The sequence below is a fragment of the Xenopus laevis genome, chromosome 3L (genome assembly GCF_017654675.1).
Source record: "Xenopus laevis strain J_2021 chromosome 3L, Xenopus_laevis_v10.1, whole genome shotgun sequence".
Taxonomy (NCBI): domain Eukaryota; kingdom Metazoa; phylum Chordata; class Amphibia; order Anura; family Pipidae; genus Xenopus; species Xenopus laevis.
The window spans coordinates 139245458-139260076 of record NC_054375.1 but is presented as its reverse complement, the minus strand read 5'-3'; the positions used below and the strand labels follow the sequence as shown (position 1 = coordinate 139260076).

The 14619-nt window shown below is 40.0% G+C and overlaps 1 protein-coding gene across 1 annotated transcript in view; it reads left to right on the top strand.

Annotated features, from left to right (window-relative positions):
- The first annotated feature begins 1190 nt into the window (after positions 1-1190).
- Positions 1191-14619, top strand: part of LOC121401602 (charged multivesicular body protein 7-like) — a 43584-nt gene continuing 30155 nt past the window's right edge. Inside the window, exons 1-8 of the mRNA XM_041587094.1 lie at positions 1191-1611; positions 2301-2420; positions 2516-2614; positions 3665-3719; positions 3802-3939; positions 4442-4475; positions 7567-7701; positions 12991-13043. Of these exons, the coding sequence (XP_041443028.1) occupies positions 2534-2614; positions 3665-3719; positions 3802-3939; positions 4442-4475; positions 7567-7615 (357 nt within the window). The 5' untranslated portion in view covers positions 1191-1611; positions 2301-2420; positions 2516-2533 and the 3' untranslated portion in view covers positions 7616-7701; positions 12991-13043. The remainder of the gene's footprint in view (positions 1612-2300; positions 2421-2515; positions 2615-3664; positions 3720-3801; positions 3940-4441; positions 4476-7566; positions 7702-12990; positions 13044-14619) is intronic.

Genomic DNA, 14619 nt, shown 5'->3' with positions numbered 1-14619 from the left:
GCCGAAGCCAGCTTCGGGAGGAAGGTGTTACAGACTGTAATTGGTTGAACGCCTTTTGGGGTACGCAGTGTCCCGCCCTCTGGGTTGCTTTGGGACATCCCCATGGTGCCTGTGTCCCCCAATTAGGCAAGAGAAAGAGAGATTTTTGTACTTACCGTTAAATCTTTTTCTCTTGTCCTATATTGGGGGACACAGGCCTTCCCTCCCTGTTCTGACACTGTTACTGACTAAAGTTATATACTTGTTATTACAGTTCGTATTTTAGTGGATGTTTTCCGATATTTTACTAAGTTTTCGGTTTTAAGGGGGTTTCCAACTTCCTCTTCTGTTTTGGGTCATTATGCTCCTTCTTCGGTCGAAACTGAGGTTGTTAGGAGGAGACAGGGGATGAAACCCAGAGCAGGAGGAGGAGTCAACTTTTAACAACTTAGTGTCCAATCTCCTGCTGCAGGATCTTCATCCCCATGGTGCCTGTGTCCCCCAATATAGGACAAGAGAAAAAGATTTAACGGTAAGTACAAAAATCTCTCTATACTTCTAAGCATCCATAGCTGCTTCCTGTAAAACACAGAAAGACACCCTAATGCAATCAGAATACACAGTGCTGGTGCTCTAATACAGGCACGACAAGTGACCCTATAATACCGGCAGAATACATTGAGGAGAATGGGCACTATAATTCAGGCACATTCAGAAGAGTTGGCATTCTAATACAAGGAAATAAAGGAAAAAAGGGCTGGTACTCTAGTTCACTAAAGGGGTAGGTTCACCTTCAAGTTAAGTATTATTATTATTAACATGTATTTATATAGCGCCAACATATTGCGTAGCACTGTAAAGTATGTTATAGAATGGCTAATTAGAATGGCTAATTCTAAGAAAATTTTCCATTGGCCTTTATTTTTTCTTCTTTATAGTTTTTGAATTATTTGCCTTCTTCTCTGTCTCTTTTCAGCTTTCAAATGGGGGTCACTGACCCCCATCTAAAAACAAATGCTCTGTGGGGCTAAAAATGTACTGTCATAGTGCTTTTTATTACTCCTCTTTCTATTCAGGTCTCTTTTATTCATATTGCAGTCTCTTTTCAAATCAATGCATGGTTGCCAGGGTAATTTGTAAAAGTGCAAACCAGAGAGCAGCTGAATAAAAAGCTAAATAACAAAAATAATAAAAAATCAAAACCATTTGCAAATTGTCTCAGAATACCACTCTCTACATCATACTAAAAGTTAATTCAAACGTGAACAACCCCTTTAATAATACAAGGAGAAGAACTGGCATACTAATACAGGCTCAATATAAAAAGAAAGATGATACATATAAACCTGATACAGGGAGAAATCTGGCATTTTAGTACAGTTACTACTGGTGGGTAACTAAGATCTTCCATTGGTTTAGAAAATATTCTGGCACTGGTTATTTTAGAGTTGCATTTGGCCTCTCACCTGCCACTTTCTATCATGTCCTGCCCCCTTCTTCCAAATGATACAGACATAGGGACTGACAACATAGACTGTTATGTGAAGCTCTGACTATTAGAGCAGCCGTCTCTTTGCTCTGCAGGCTGACGGAGGAAGCCAGAACCTATAATCGGCAGGAAACAAGAACCAGGTGAGCAGAACAGACTTTATATCCCTCTGTTTCTTCTGTCCATTCCAGCCTGCTCAATAAGTAAACCTTAAAAATAAGTGAATGTAAAATTGATGAGAGAGTGCTATTCTAAGCATTTTTGCAATGTACATTAATTTTTTTTTTTCATTCCAAGATGTTAAAGGATACATGTACTGTTATTATGAATGAATTTTGTTTCAACAGCACCGCCTGCTGGTCATTTTCTGACCAGTCTGACCACCAAGTAGTCAAGGAAGTTGTCAGGCGAAAGAAGGAGGCTGCTCTGATGTTCTTCTGGTTAAGAAATTAGAAACCTTTATCATATCTTTAATAACCAAAAGAACATCAGTCGCTGTTGTAACAAAATTCATTCATAATAACAGTACATGTATCCTTTAAAATCTTGGAATGAAAAATAAAATAAATAATGAATATACACTGCAAAAGTTCTTAGAATAGCACTCATAACACATTTTAAATTCACTTACTTTTGAGGTTTACTTATCCTTTAAGATCTGCCTCTAGTCTCTCCACCTTTGCATCTTGTTGTGCTTCGTTTGCCTACATGGTTGTCAAACCTGGAAGTACAACTAATGTCCTGCTGCTGACAATGGTTGGTTACAAGATCTGCTAGTAATTATATTTCATTAAATGGGTGCTTGTTTGTCTGCCCTTAATATTATTCCCAGGCTCTGCGTTGTTTGCAGAAGAGAAAGCTAGTGGAGCGTCGCATTACGGAGCTGCAGAACAAGCAGGACAACATACAGGGAATCTTGGAGAGGATATCGGCTGCCAAAACAGACCGCAAGGTGATGGCATTTAGCACTGAAAGAGCAAGAAACCCACAAGAAGTGACTTGTATTAACAAACTGGGCTAATGATAGCGATATGTTTACGGCCTTAGGTTGTCTCTGCGTACCAGATGGGAGTCTCTGCTCTTAAACAGGCCCTAAAAGATGTCACTTTGGAGAAGGCAGAAAGTATTGTGGATCAGATTCAAGAGGTAATAATGGCTAAGGCTAAAAGGGGAATTGTCTGTGCCTTTTGTATGAAGACATCATTATACTGTAATACCTCCCAGCTAGGATTGCCACCTCACCTCTTTAAAACATATGGAACCCACAACCTGCATGGCTAATTAGCAATTCATTTAGATTCATGCTGCAGACTGAACTGATTTTATGTGCAGCCATGCATCATGCCTCTAAATAAATTGCTAATTAGCCATGCACGCTGTGGATTCCATGGGGCAAATTCACTAAGGCGCGAAGCACCGAACGCTAGCGTTAATTCGCTAGCGTTTGGCATTTTCGCTACTGCGCAAATTCACTAACGAACGCTGTCGTAGTTTCGTTAGTGTTACTTCGCAACCTTACGCCAGGCGAATCTTCGCTAGCGACGAAACTACGCAAATTCACTAACTTGCGCAGTGTAGTGAACGCTACCTTTTACGCTAGACTTCCTTCGCCATCTCAGACCTGGCGAAGCGCAATAGAGTAGATATGGATTGTTTAAAAAAAAGTCATTTTTTTTTTCTAAGTCCCAAAAAACGCTGGCGTGCTTTCTACATGATGGGTGATAGGCTGAAAAAGATCGAAAATTTTTTGGGGCTCCCCTTCCTCCCCCCTACATTTCCTGACTCATGGCAACTTACCTAGACAGTGGGCACATGTGTAGGGCAAAATAAAATTTTTATTTGCTGATTTGAAGGTTTTCTAGGCATTTGTAGTGCAGATACGTGTTCCTCCATTGAAATTTGAATTTCGCGCCGTATGCAAATTAGCCTTCACTAGCGCAACTTCGCTTTATATAGCGAATCAACGCTAGCGCAACTTCGCAACCTTACGCTACCCCTGTGCGCAACTTCGGATTTTAGTGAATTTGCAGAGCCCTGGCGAAACTACGCCTGGCGAAGTGCGGCGAAGTTGCGCCTGGCGCAACTTCGCATCTTAGTGAATTTGCCCCCATATCTTTTAAAGGGGTGAGGTGGCAACCCTATTCCCAGCATGCCTTCTTTGTCTCTGACCAATCAGCCTTCTTGTGGCTGTAACAGTATTGTGATCTCCAGGATGACCTCAGTCAGACACTGTCCTCAGTCACCGACGCAGGTAAGATATGTACTTTTATTTGATGTATCTTTATCTCTGTCTGCTAAGGATTTCACTCCTACTCTACTGCTTCTTGTTTCAGATGTTGACTCTGATGATTTGGAGAGAGAACTCAATGACATTCTCCAAAATGAAGAGATGATTATTGACCTTCCTGATGTTCCTTCAGGCCCAGTGATCATTTCTCCCCAGCGCCCTACAGAATGGAAGATGGACCAGGGTGAGTCTGCAGCACTTAATATTGCTAAACCTGTTGCAAAATATACACCACACTCTGTACTTCATAATATACAGCCCTGCCTCTAGTTATACATGATAGGTTTCCCCTGCTCTTTATATAGTATGGCTCTTCTGTATCTTAGTTTGTAGGGTGAACCCCCGGTGTATTTCCCATTTATACTACAGGACTTTGGTCTGTATCTTAGTTTATATATCTTAGATTCCCGGTGTATATCCCATTTATACAATATGGCTTTTTTCTGGTCTGTATCTCAGTTTATAGGAGGGATCCCTGGTGTATATCCCATTTATACAATAGGACTTATCTCTGGTCTGTATCTCAGTTTATAGGAGGGATCACCGGTGTATATCCCATTTATACAATAGGACTTATCTCTGGTCTGTATCTCAGTTTAGAGGAGGGATCCCCAATGTCTGTCGCATTTATACCAGGACTAACTAGATAAAAGGCTAAACTACTACTGTATGTTGTCTATCCTCAGCTGCTCATTCTCCAGCAGATGGATCATTCTTGAGGTCTGTTCCAGAGCCAATGCTACAGTGACAATACCAAAAGGTTGACTTTTATGGCTGCTTGTGCCCTACTCACAGGACCTATGCTGAGGAACCACTATGACTCTAATGAACCAACAGAGTAATTTCTTATGACCTTTACGATCATTTATGACACCCCAGACCCCTCTATAAGACTTGAGAGGACAGATACTTGCATAAAATCAGGGGTACTGCCAAACAGAGCCTCATTTAGGCTGCCAGCCCACATAGGGGGTACCAATAGCAAATCACAGCACTTATTTGGCACCCCCAGGGATGTTTTTATACATATATATATACATATATATATTTATTTATTTCTCCTGTTAATGTTGGCATCATGCTCCACTATGACCACATAAGCAATAACTCAACCAATCAAAACCATCCATTGTGTCCTGCACAGCAAACCCCTTGTCTTCTACATATCAAGTAAATGTATATGGTCTCAAGCCATCAGTCGGGAATTGTATATTTCCAGTATCACAGATTAATGCCTTAATATTTATTTTTGTCTATATCTTTAGTTTTGTCCAGAGAACAAATACATCTCAATGACATCTAAAAGCAAGAAATTCCCTGTAGTTCCCCTTCTCATAGCTGTAACATTACAAAACTGAGCTTGTCAGTCATTATTACTCATTGATTGCTGGTAGTCAGTCCCACTTACTGCTTGCAGAGCACATTCACATGCATATGCTTTCACTGTGCCAGCCTCATGTTAACCGTTAAGGGATACTGTCATGGGAAAATATTTTTTCAAAACAAATTATTTCATAGTGCTGCTCACACTTCTGCACGGAAATTCATCTTTCAAAAGAGCAAATGGATTTTTTTATATTTAATTTTGAAATCTGTCATGAGCTAGACATATTGTCAGTTTCCCAGGTGCCCCTAGTCATGTGTCTTGTGCTCTGATAAACTTTAGTCACTCTTTACTTCTGTGCTGCAAGTTGGAGTGATATCCCCCCCCTTCTCTTCCCCCAACCCCAGCAGTCCATCACAACAATGGGAAGGTAACCAGATAACAGCTGCCTAGTAGAACTAAGAACAGCACTCAATAGTAAAATCCAGGTCCCACTGTAACTCCTTTAATTACATTGAGTAGGAGAAACAACAGCCTGCCAGAAAGCAGTTCCATCCTAAAGTGCTGGCTCTTTCTGAAAGCACATGACCAGGCAAAATGACCTGAGATGGCGCCTAAACACCAATAGTATAAATTAAAAAAATACACTTGCTGGTTCAGGAATTAAATTTTTATTGTAGAATGAATTATTTCCAGTGTAAACTGTGTAATTTATAAATAAAAACTGCACCATAAAAATCATGATAGAATCCCTTTAAAGGGTAACTATTGCAAAAATGAAAATGTTATATTAGCTTCATCATAATGAAATAAGCTTAGAGCTCACTCAAATAACTGATTCCAGTACAAACAAAATCTAACAAAATAACTGCCTTTTGCACAAATCCTGCATGTAGAGAGACATGATGTCTGGTGATTTTAATAGAGTGAACTCTAATACATCTTCTAGGCAAAAGGAACCCCCCTATAAGATATATTGGATCTAACTGTCAATGAATATCTGACACCCAACTGCTGCATGAAGAGAGAATGGAGAGAAAAAGATGCTGAGAGAGAAATAGTGAAGATAAACTTGATTATTTCAGAAACAGTACAGAATATTTAATTGAATGTATTTAGAAAGTTTCTTATTTCAGTATGATGAAGCTTGTATTCCATTTTCATTTTCGCAATAGTTACCCTTTAAGTGCCAGCTACATGAAATGTGAATATGTTCACTTTAACCCCGGTACCATACCTATTTAGAAAAGTGGTTGTGGGGGGGGGGGGGTTTGTCGGGGGCCAAATCTGTACGTGGTTCAGTAAGGCAGCCGGTAAGGTGAGTGTGGGCAGAGAATAGAGGCAGGGTGGGAAGGTGTCGGCAGCCCAATGAGGAAGCAGTGTATTAATTAGGCATGTGTATCATGTGACTGGGGAATGTGAGTGTGTAATGACTAATGTTATGCAGTAGCACAGAACATTCTATGGAAGAAGCCAAACATTTGCACATGCAGCACAGTCTGACCCAACACAAAGAGCAGATATAACATGTTACTATGGCAGCCAGCAGTTTTATATAGTCACCTACAAGTTGATAAATGAAAACAAATACCTGATTAGTTGTTGTCTGCAACTGTATTTATGCAAGGTGGCACCTAGGTTAGAAAATAATCATTTGTAAACAAATTATTGGCCTGGGCAGAACTTAAGTGTTTCCATCACTGCTCTGTTGTGCCGTCACTAACCCAAACGCTTTTGGTCACCTATTAACCCTTCCCTGGCTCAATCTGGGCACTATTTAATAACTAAAGTAAATATTTTCCACTCCCAAAATAACATTATAGTATAAGGAGGAGTTGTTTCTACTGTGGTGCTTTATAAACATATATGGCCATTGATTTATCATATTTTATAGTAAGTAATAAGTACAGTATGTTAGAGAGATGCTCCCTGTTGTACATCACAAAGAGTACAGCAGCTCTGTCCTATGTAACACAAATATACAGTATGTTTATGGCCCTTTAATGAATACCATATTGTTTTTTCTGGAAGACATACTGTATACAAATAGTACTTTGAAAGGGGAGGGTCATGTATTGAATAATCCCATGTAGCGGATGAATAGGAAACTCTAAGCGATGGTGATGCTTTCCCTTTCCTCATATAATTTCTCAGAATGTTTGGAGAGCTGCCAGCAATGTGAGATTACACGCCGGCTCTGCTAAATGTGACAGGCTCTGGGAATTTACCTGGAAATCCTATGTCCCTGCCCCACAGCTTCATGGACTGATTCAGAGCAATTGCCTCGGGCTTCCAGATCTACGGGGGGTCACTTTGGGTCTAAAATGTAAATAAATGTACATATACTATAAGCTGCTGATCTGTAACTAGTACTGCTGTCCGGAGGCTTGTAGTTCAACAACATCTGTGAGGCTGGACTGCAGAGTTGATCATTACTGGTATAAATAGCAAAGATCACTGAATTCCTTTATTGTTTCTTAATTGCAGAAGTAGAAATCATGCAGAACATTGCCAAAGTGGAACTGTTAGTTCATGAGTATTAGAAGAGGCATAAGAAAAGGAAGTAAAGGGGAATTAGAGATCCTGTGATAAAGGGCAACGGCTGCAGTCATCCTACCCAAGGTAGTTCTTTCAATATATTTGGTCAAATGAGAGAAAATATCCATAAACTTTAAAGGGGTTGTTCACTTTTGAGTTAACTTTTAGTATGATGTAGAGAGTGATATTCTGAGACAATTTGCAATTGGTTTTCATTTTTCATTATTTGTGGTTTTTGAGTTGTTTAGCTTTTTATTCAGCAGCTCTCCAGTTTGCAATTTCAGCAATCTGGTTGCTAGGGTCCAAATTATCCTAGCAACCAGAGATTGATTTCAGTAAGAGACTGGAATATGAATAGGAGAGGCCTGAATAGAAAGGTCATACCTCCCAACTGTCCCTTTTTCGTAGGGACAGTCCCTCTTTTGACAGCTCAACCCGCAGTCCCTCATTTGTACTGGAAAGTCCCTCTTTTCTCTGCACTGAACAGCCAAAAAAAGAAACAAAGTTTCTCACTTAATTGGCTTTTAGCAGAGAGCCCAGAACAGCCACAGCTGCAGATAAGATACTGTTGTAACAATTTTGAGACACAAAAACACAGTTTAGATAAGGAGAAATATTTTCAAACATTCATAACCTGCCAAATTTTGTAAAACAAACATGGTAATTAGGGGGTGTGGCCACAGAAAGGGGTGTGGTCAAAAAAATTGCTGCGCTACGTGCGGGAAAAAAAATTTTTGTCCCTCTTTTTACTTCCAAAATGTTGGGAGGTATGGAAAGGTGAGTAATAAAAAGTAGCAACAACAACAAATGTGTAGCCATACAGAACATTTGTTGTCTAGATGGGTCACTGACACCCATTTGAAATCTGGAAAAAGAAGGCAAATAATTAAAAAAAACTATAAAAAAAAAGAAGAAGACTAATAGAACAGTTGCTTAGACTTGGCCATAACATACTTTAAAGATCATCCTCCTAGTGAGCAGGGTTTTTCCTATTGGCTACGCAGAGACACCTAAAGCCAATCTGGGGTCAGATTTCATTTGGCAGGAGCGAGCATGCTGGGTAAATTGCCGTGTTTGTTCTAGCACTGGATTGGCAGGCTTAGAAGCATTATTAGGGGATGAGTTGGACTATTCCAGTTTTAAAAGGTTATAGACCTGGATTCTGGATTTAAGTCAGTCCCACCATGTGACAATGAAAGAAAAGTCACGAAAACAGCTGAAATGTAAGTCCTGAAGCGGGGAAAAGACCCAAAGTCACTAAAGGAGTCGAAGTTGAAGTTCTGAAGCCACGAGTTCAATTCTATGGAACACCAATGTATTATTTTAATAATCTGTAGGCCCCTGCCACCAAAGTTTTTTAAAAAAATATTCTCTGGGGCCATAATTTTTTTTACTTATAAGGGGGGCACTGGCGCCAATGTTTTTTTCAACTCATAGGGGCCCTGGTCCCCAATTATTTTTTTTAACTTGTAGGGGGCCCTGACCACCTAATTTTTTTTTTTTTTTTTAAAAAAAACAAAAAACTTTTATTGGGGGCCCTGGCACCACAGTTTTTTTTTAACTAATATAGGGCCCTGTTCATCAATAGCTTTTTATAACTTGTGTTTGTGGGGGGAGGGGTTACCTTTTTTAGCGCTGATGTCTGTGTGGTCTTTTAACTGTCCTGTGGAGTGGGCGGGATCTGGGATGGCACTTGTGGGCCAGGGTGGATGGGCCCCAGCAGGCCCTGAAATTTTCCCATGATTTTTAATGGCGGCCCTGGCTCCATGTCCTCTCCCAAATAGCGTTCCACCATGCTGGAGTGGAATCCTTTACAATGCATTGATTGTGTTAGTTGCTGGGGACTCTATCCCGGGGCAACAAATAAAATATGGGATCCATTTCACACAAAGTAATATCAAAAATGTTTTGGCTACTCTGAAGTTGGAGACAAAAGGTTTATGTTAATTAGACTATAACAAACAAGGGAAAGTTGTGCTCGCCACCGGGTGCAATGAGGCTCTGAGCACACAATCCATACAGACAAATTAAAGAGATCCTCTGCACTCATCACATTATCAATATATTAAGGACATTGAGACATTTTGTGCCTTAAGCTACTAAAAATGCCTTCCCCTTTAAACAAAATAGGGATTGTTTGTCCATATATTAAAATATATTTAAGCTGGCCAAGTCATCCCTGGTCTGGCCAGTCCTACACACAACTTTCAGGTGAGCACAACTTTCCATTGTTTATTATAGTTTATACAGGAGCAGTGGCCAGCCCCATGTTGTGGCCCCCACCCCTTCCAGCTATAGTCAGGTGATAGTCGTTAGCCAACTAAACCCTAGTGGCTAAAAAATTCACATTTTATATACTGAACTTATTGCACCAGCCTTAAGTTTCAGCTTGTCAATAGCAGTAATGATCCAGGACTTCAAACTTGTCACAGGGGGTCACCATCTTGGAAAGTGTCTGTGACACTCACATGCTCAGTGGGCTCTGAGCAGCTGTTGAGAAGCTAAGCTTAGGGGTCATCACTAATTATCCAGCAGAAAATGATCTGTAATATAAGCTGATGCTACAGGGCTGATTATTAAATTCTGATGCTAATTGCACAGGTTTCTGTGCTGCCATGTAGTAATTATCTGTATCATTATTATCTGAAGATGGCGCCTGTTCGCTCCACTGCACATTTCTGCTTGTATAGGTCAGCTTTACTATGAGAAGCACTGTTTATTGAAATAGACTCTGCGGGGATGGAGAAGAGAGGGGGCTCATTTGATGGCTGTGGATGGGGACTTTTGATGAGGGGGGTTTAGTTCTCCTTTAAAGGAACAGCAACATCAAAAAAGAAAAGTGTTTTAAAGTAATAAAAATATAATGCAGTGTTGCCCTGGACTGGTAAAACTGGTGTGTTTGCTTCAGAAACACTACTATTGTTTATATAAATAAACTGCTGTGTAGCAATGGGGCAGCCATTCAAAAGAGAAAAGGCTCAGGTTACACAGCAGATAAGCTCTGTAGAACATAATGGTGTTATCTGTTATCCACTATTTAACCTGTGCCATATAGTCTTTTTTTCTATTTCTACCATTGCTACACAGCAGCTTGTTTATATTAACTATAGTAGTGTTTCTGAAGCAACACACCAGTTTTACCAGTGCAGGGCTACAGTGCATTATATTTTTATTACTTTACAACACTTCCATTTTTTTTGGAGAGAAAAGAATTTAACGGTAAGTACATAAATTTTCTTTTCATTTCTTTGGTATTACTGTTCCTATAAGGGTTTCTCCTCAAAGGCAGGTTTATCTAGCCCACCGAAGATTCTGCGTTCCTCTGTTTTCTTACACAAAGGTGGACTTCATCTTAGAAAGACTTGTGGATGTGGTGAGCACTAGTATTTGTTGTCAAGTGTGAGCAAGAAAGAACTAGATCACTTTAACAAACCTGCCTGTCTATCTGTCCCAGGGAATAACGGACAGGTGGTGAGTCAGCACCATGGTTGTCAGGTCTAATTTCCAAAACCAGCCAAAATCAGCTACAAAACCAGCAGAAAACTAGCCAAGAGTCACTTCAAAAGTATCCCAAAAATAGCACAATATGTGCAGTGGAAAAATCTAAAAAAAAAAATACATACATATATATATATATATATATATATATAAATACACCTTTTTCAAATTTTTACTGATTTGCAAATTTTTCCATGAAGTAAAATAGGACAGATTCGCCCGTCACTAGGGCCGTAACTACAGAGGGGGACCCAGGAGGTATAGGGAACCCATGAGGCCCTAATTCATATACAATTTCAATAAATGTTGGTAAAACAGATCAACCTATTGACATTTTGGTGGCCAGCAGATTTTTGCCCTAAAATTGTCTGAAATTGAGAAAAGTCACAAGATAATGTGAGAGGGATGGGAGACTGGGGTACAGAGCCCAAAATCTACTCCAGACTTCTACACAAGTCCGTCCCTTTGCATGCTGGGTATTGTAGTCTTACATTAAACTTGGCTGTCAGCAAATTGTTAAACAAAAACTACATTAACCAACATGCACTGGGAGATGCAGGCCTGGTACATTAGGGGCGGATAACAAAAAACTTTGGCTGTACAAACTAGCCAAAGGCCCAAAAAGTAGCCCAAATCTGTACCTTGGCTAGTTTGTACTTTTAAAACCTGCCTGGGCTTTAAATTAGTAGCACAATTTGGCTGGAAACCCGCCAAACTAACAACCCTGTCCTGTGTAGCACTTCCTTCCTGTCAGCTCACAGAGGTGGGGACTCCTCCCCCCTTGCACAGAAACAACACAGAGGAGAGACAAATATACACATCTCCCCTGCATTTATATAGTCCTGTAGCCTTTTTATACTAAGATTTGTTTGTTACACTAAGGGGGTTATTTACTAAACTCCGAATGCAAAAATCACGAACAATTCATGATTTTTTTGTTATAAAATCACTTTTAAAAAATCACAAATTTTTTTGAATTTATTAAACACAAAAAGTCTGAATCTGAAAATCCGACATCTCAGACCTGCCGAGGGTTGCATAAAAATCAATGGGAGAAGTTCCAATGATTTTTTGATGTGCGCTGGGTTTTGTGCAATACCAGCAAGTTCACTGAATTTTCGAGTGGAAATTCCGGAAAAAAACCCGCGAAATAAGTGAAAATCGGATGAAAAAAACCTAAAAAAAATCAAATTTTTACCCGCAAAGCTAATTTTCTGGAAAATCGAATAATAAATAAGCCTAAAAAACCCAAGCGGATTTGATTGGACTTTATAGCAGAAAATATTGAGATAACTTTGGACTTTGATAAATAACCCCTAAGACTTGTTTATTTTCCTGTTTAGGCTCAGGTAAATTCTACACCAGTAGAGAAGTGCCCAAACCATATTGCACAGCCCGTTATTTTTCTGAACTTCCTGACAGTTGGATTCCAATAAAGCAAATGACATTCTGCATGGTTGATCATCTTTATGGCTCTAATTGTTATTTTGCAAAAGTTTCTTTTTTTAATTGTGAGAAACCAATATCCAATAGATATCTGTAGGATAAGACATAACATTTCCCAGGAAATAATAAATAATTGAGAGTCTGCAAAACTGATGCATTTCCATATCATTAAATCACACAAATTGTTCCTCACACCAGTTACTAATACAGTAACTGATTTTCAGTTTCCCCTAATTTTACATTGTTGTTTTGTGGTCCCACCATATTTTCCTGGATTTTACACCACTTTTTCTGGTCCCCTGAAAAATGTAAAATGGGGGTTCTGCTGTAATTCTTTTAGAACACGTTATGGTGCTCTGCTTATTCTCAGAATATATGACTACACTGACAGAATGTAACACCTCGTACTTACACACTTATATTTCACAGGTACAAAGCAGAACTAGCAAACAAATTATGCTGGACAGTGGGCGCTGGATCAGGTAGGGCAGATTTTTAATTATTACATTCCAAATACATATACACACACACACACGTGTATGCGACCCATTATCTGGAGAACTGTTATCCAGAAAGCACATCTCCCATAGACTCCTTTTTATCCAAATAATCCAAATTGTTTTTTAAAAAAAATGATTTCCTCTTTCTCTGTATTAATAGAACAGTGCCTTGTATTTGATCCTAACTAAGATATAATTAATCCTTATCAGAGGCAAAACCAGCCTATTGGGTTTATTTAATGTTTACATGATTTTCTAGTAGACTTAAGGTATAAAGATACAAATTACAGAAATGTATCTGTTTTACTACATTGGTGTGTATTATTTGTTTCTTAGTGGGGTCCACCGTAGGTAGGTGTATCCCTGGATCCCACTAGGTGGTGGCTCTGCTATTGAGCAAAATTCCATAGGGTTACACTAGCAAATTTATAGTTAGAGAGAAGGGGTGGATTTTCCTCTTTGGCGTCTGGTGTTTGACCCAGCTGGATATTTCCAGGGAGCCTGGGTGCAACAAGGCCCAGTAAAGCCATTCTGTCCTAGAGGGACCAGTACCTCTAGAGAGTAAAGTCCAGGGGCAGGGACCCTGTGAATGAGGCCAGCTACAAATCTGAGATCCTGAGGGTGTATCTATCCAGGTGTTAAGCTATGTGCAAAACCAGTGGACCATTTGTCTTGGACAAATAATCTGTTATATTTTTGTTGCAAGAACCTCCTGTTGCTCTACATCTCAGGCTCCAGCCTGGTGTGTTAGAGTCTAAAGTACACATGCTCTATTCCCATAGCTGGCAGACATTAACCCTTTGGATCTAAAATAGCCCAAAAAAAATTACATTTTGGTGCCCAAAGGCATGGGTTAATGATTTTTCTGAAGGCTGAGCTGCTGTGTGTACTGTTTCTTTAAATCCTCATGGCAGGCTGCTGGACCGAATAGGAGAAGACAGTCCTGCATTTTTTTGCTCTAAATTATTTGGCTGTGGGTTCGATCTGCGAGGTTCGTTCTGGAGTACCCTCGTTGGCCAGCGCCTGTGTCAATCAGCCCAGTTGTGCGAGACTTCCGCGTCTCCATTCTTTGGGTGCGAGAAGCACTTTGAAGCACTTGGGGGAAGACGGGTCCAGATGTTCATCACTGCCGCCGTTTTGTTGAGAAGTTTCCTGGAGACGGATGTGTCTGCACTGTCCCTGATCCGGGGGTGCTTACTACCTCTAGCAGCTGCTAGGAAGCAATTTATTGTGCTTACACACACTACTGGACCGCAGTTGTGGCTGGATACACCTGTGTGAACTGTCGTGCATCTTGCATATTCTATCCTGCAGTTGCAGGTGAGAACTGATTCCTGTTCATCACCCTCCACATGTATTTCCATAATGGCGTATGGTTTAGATGGATGGGAGGATTTGGATGTCCAGGCAAGGAACCCTAAGATATGGGACCCCTTCCTGAGATCCTTTCAGCTTTTCTATGGGCTCCAGAGTTTGAGATGCCTAGAGTACAGCTTTATCTGTTGAAGGACTTTGAAAATAGTGGGTTCTAATGAAAAAAAATATACTCCACGGAGTA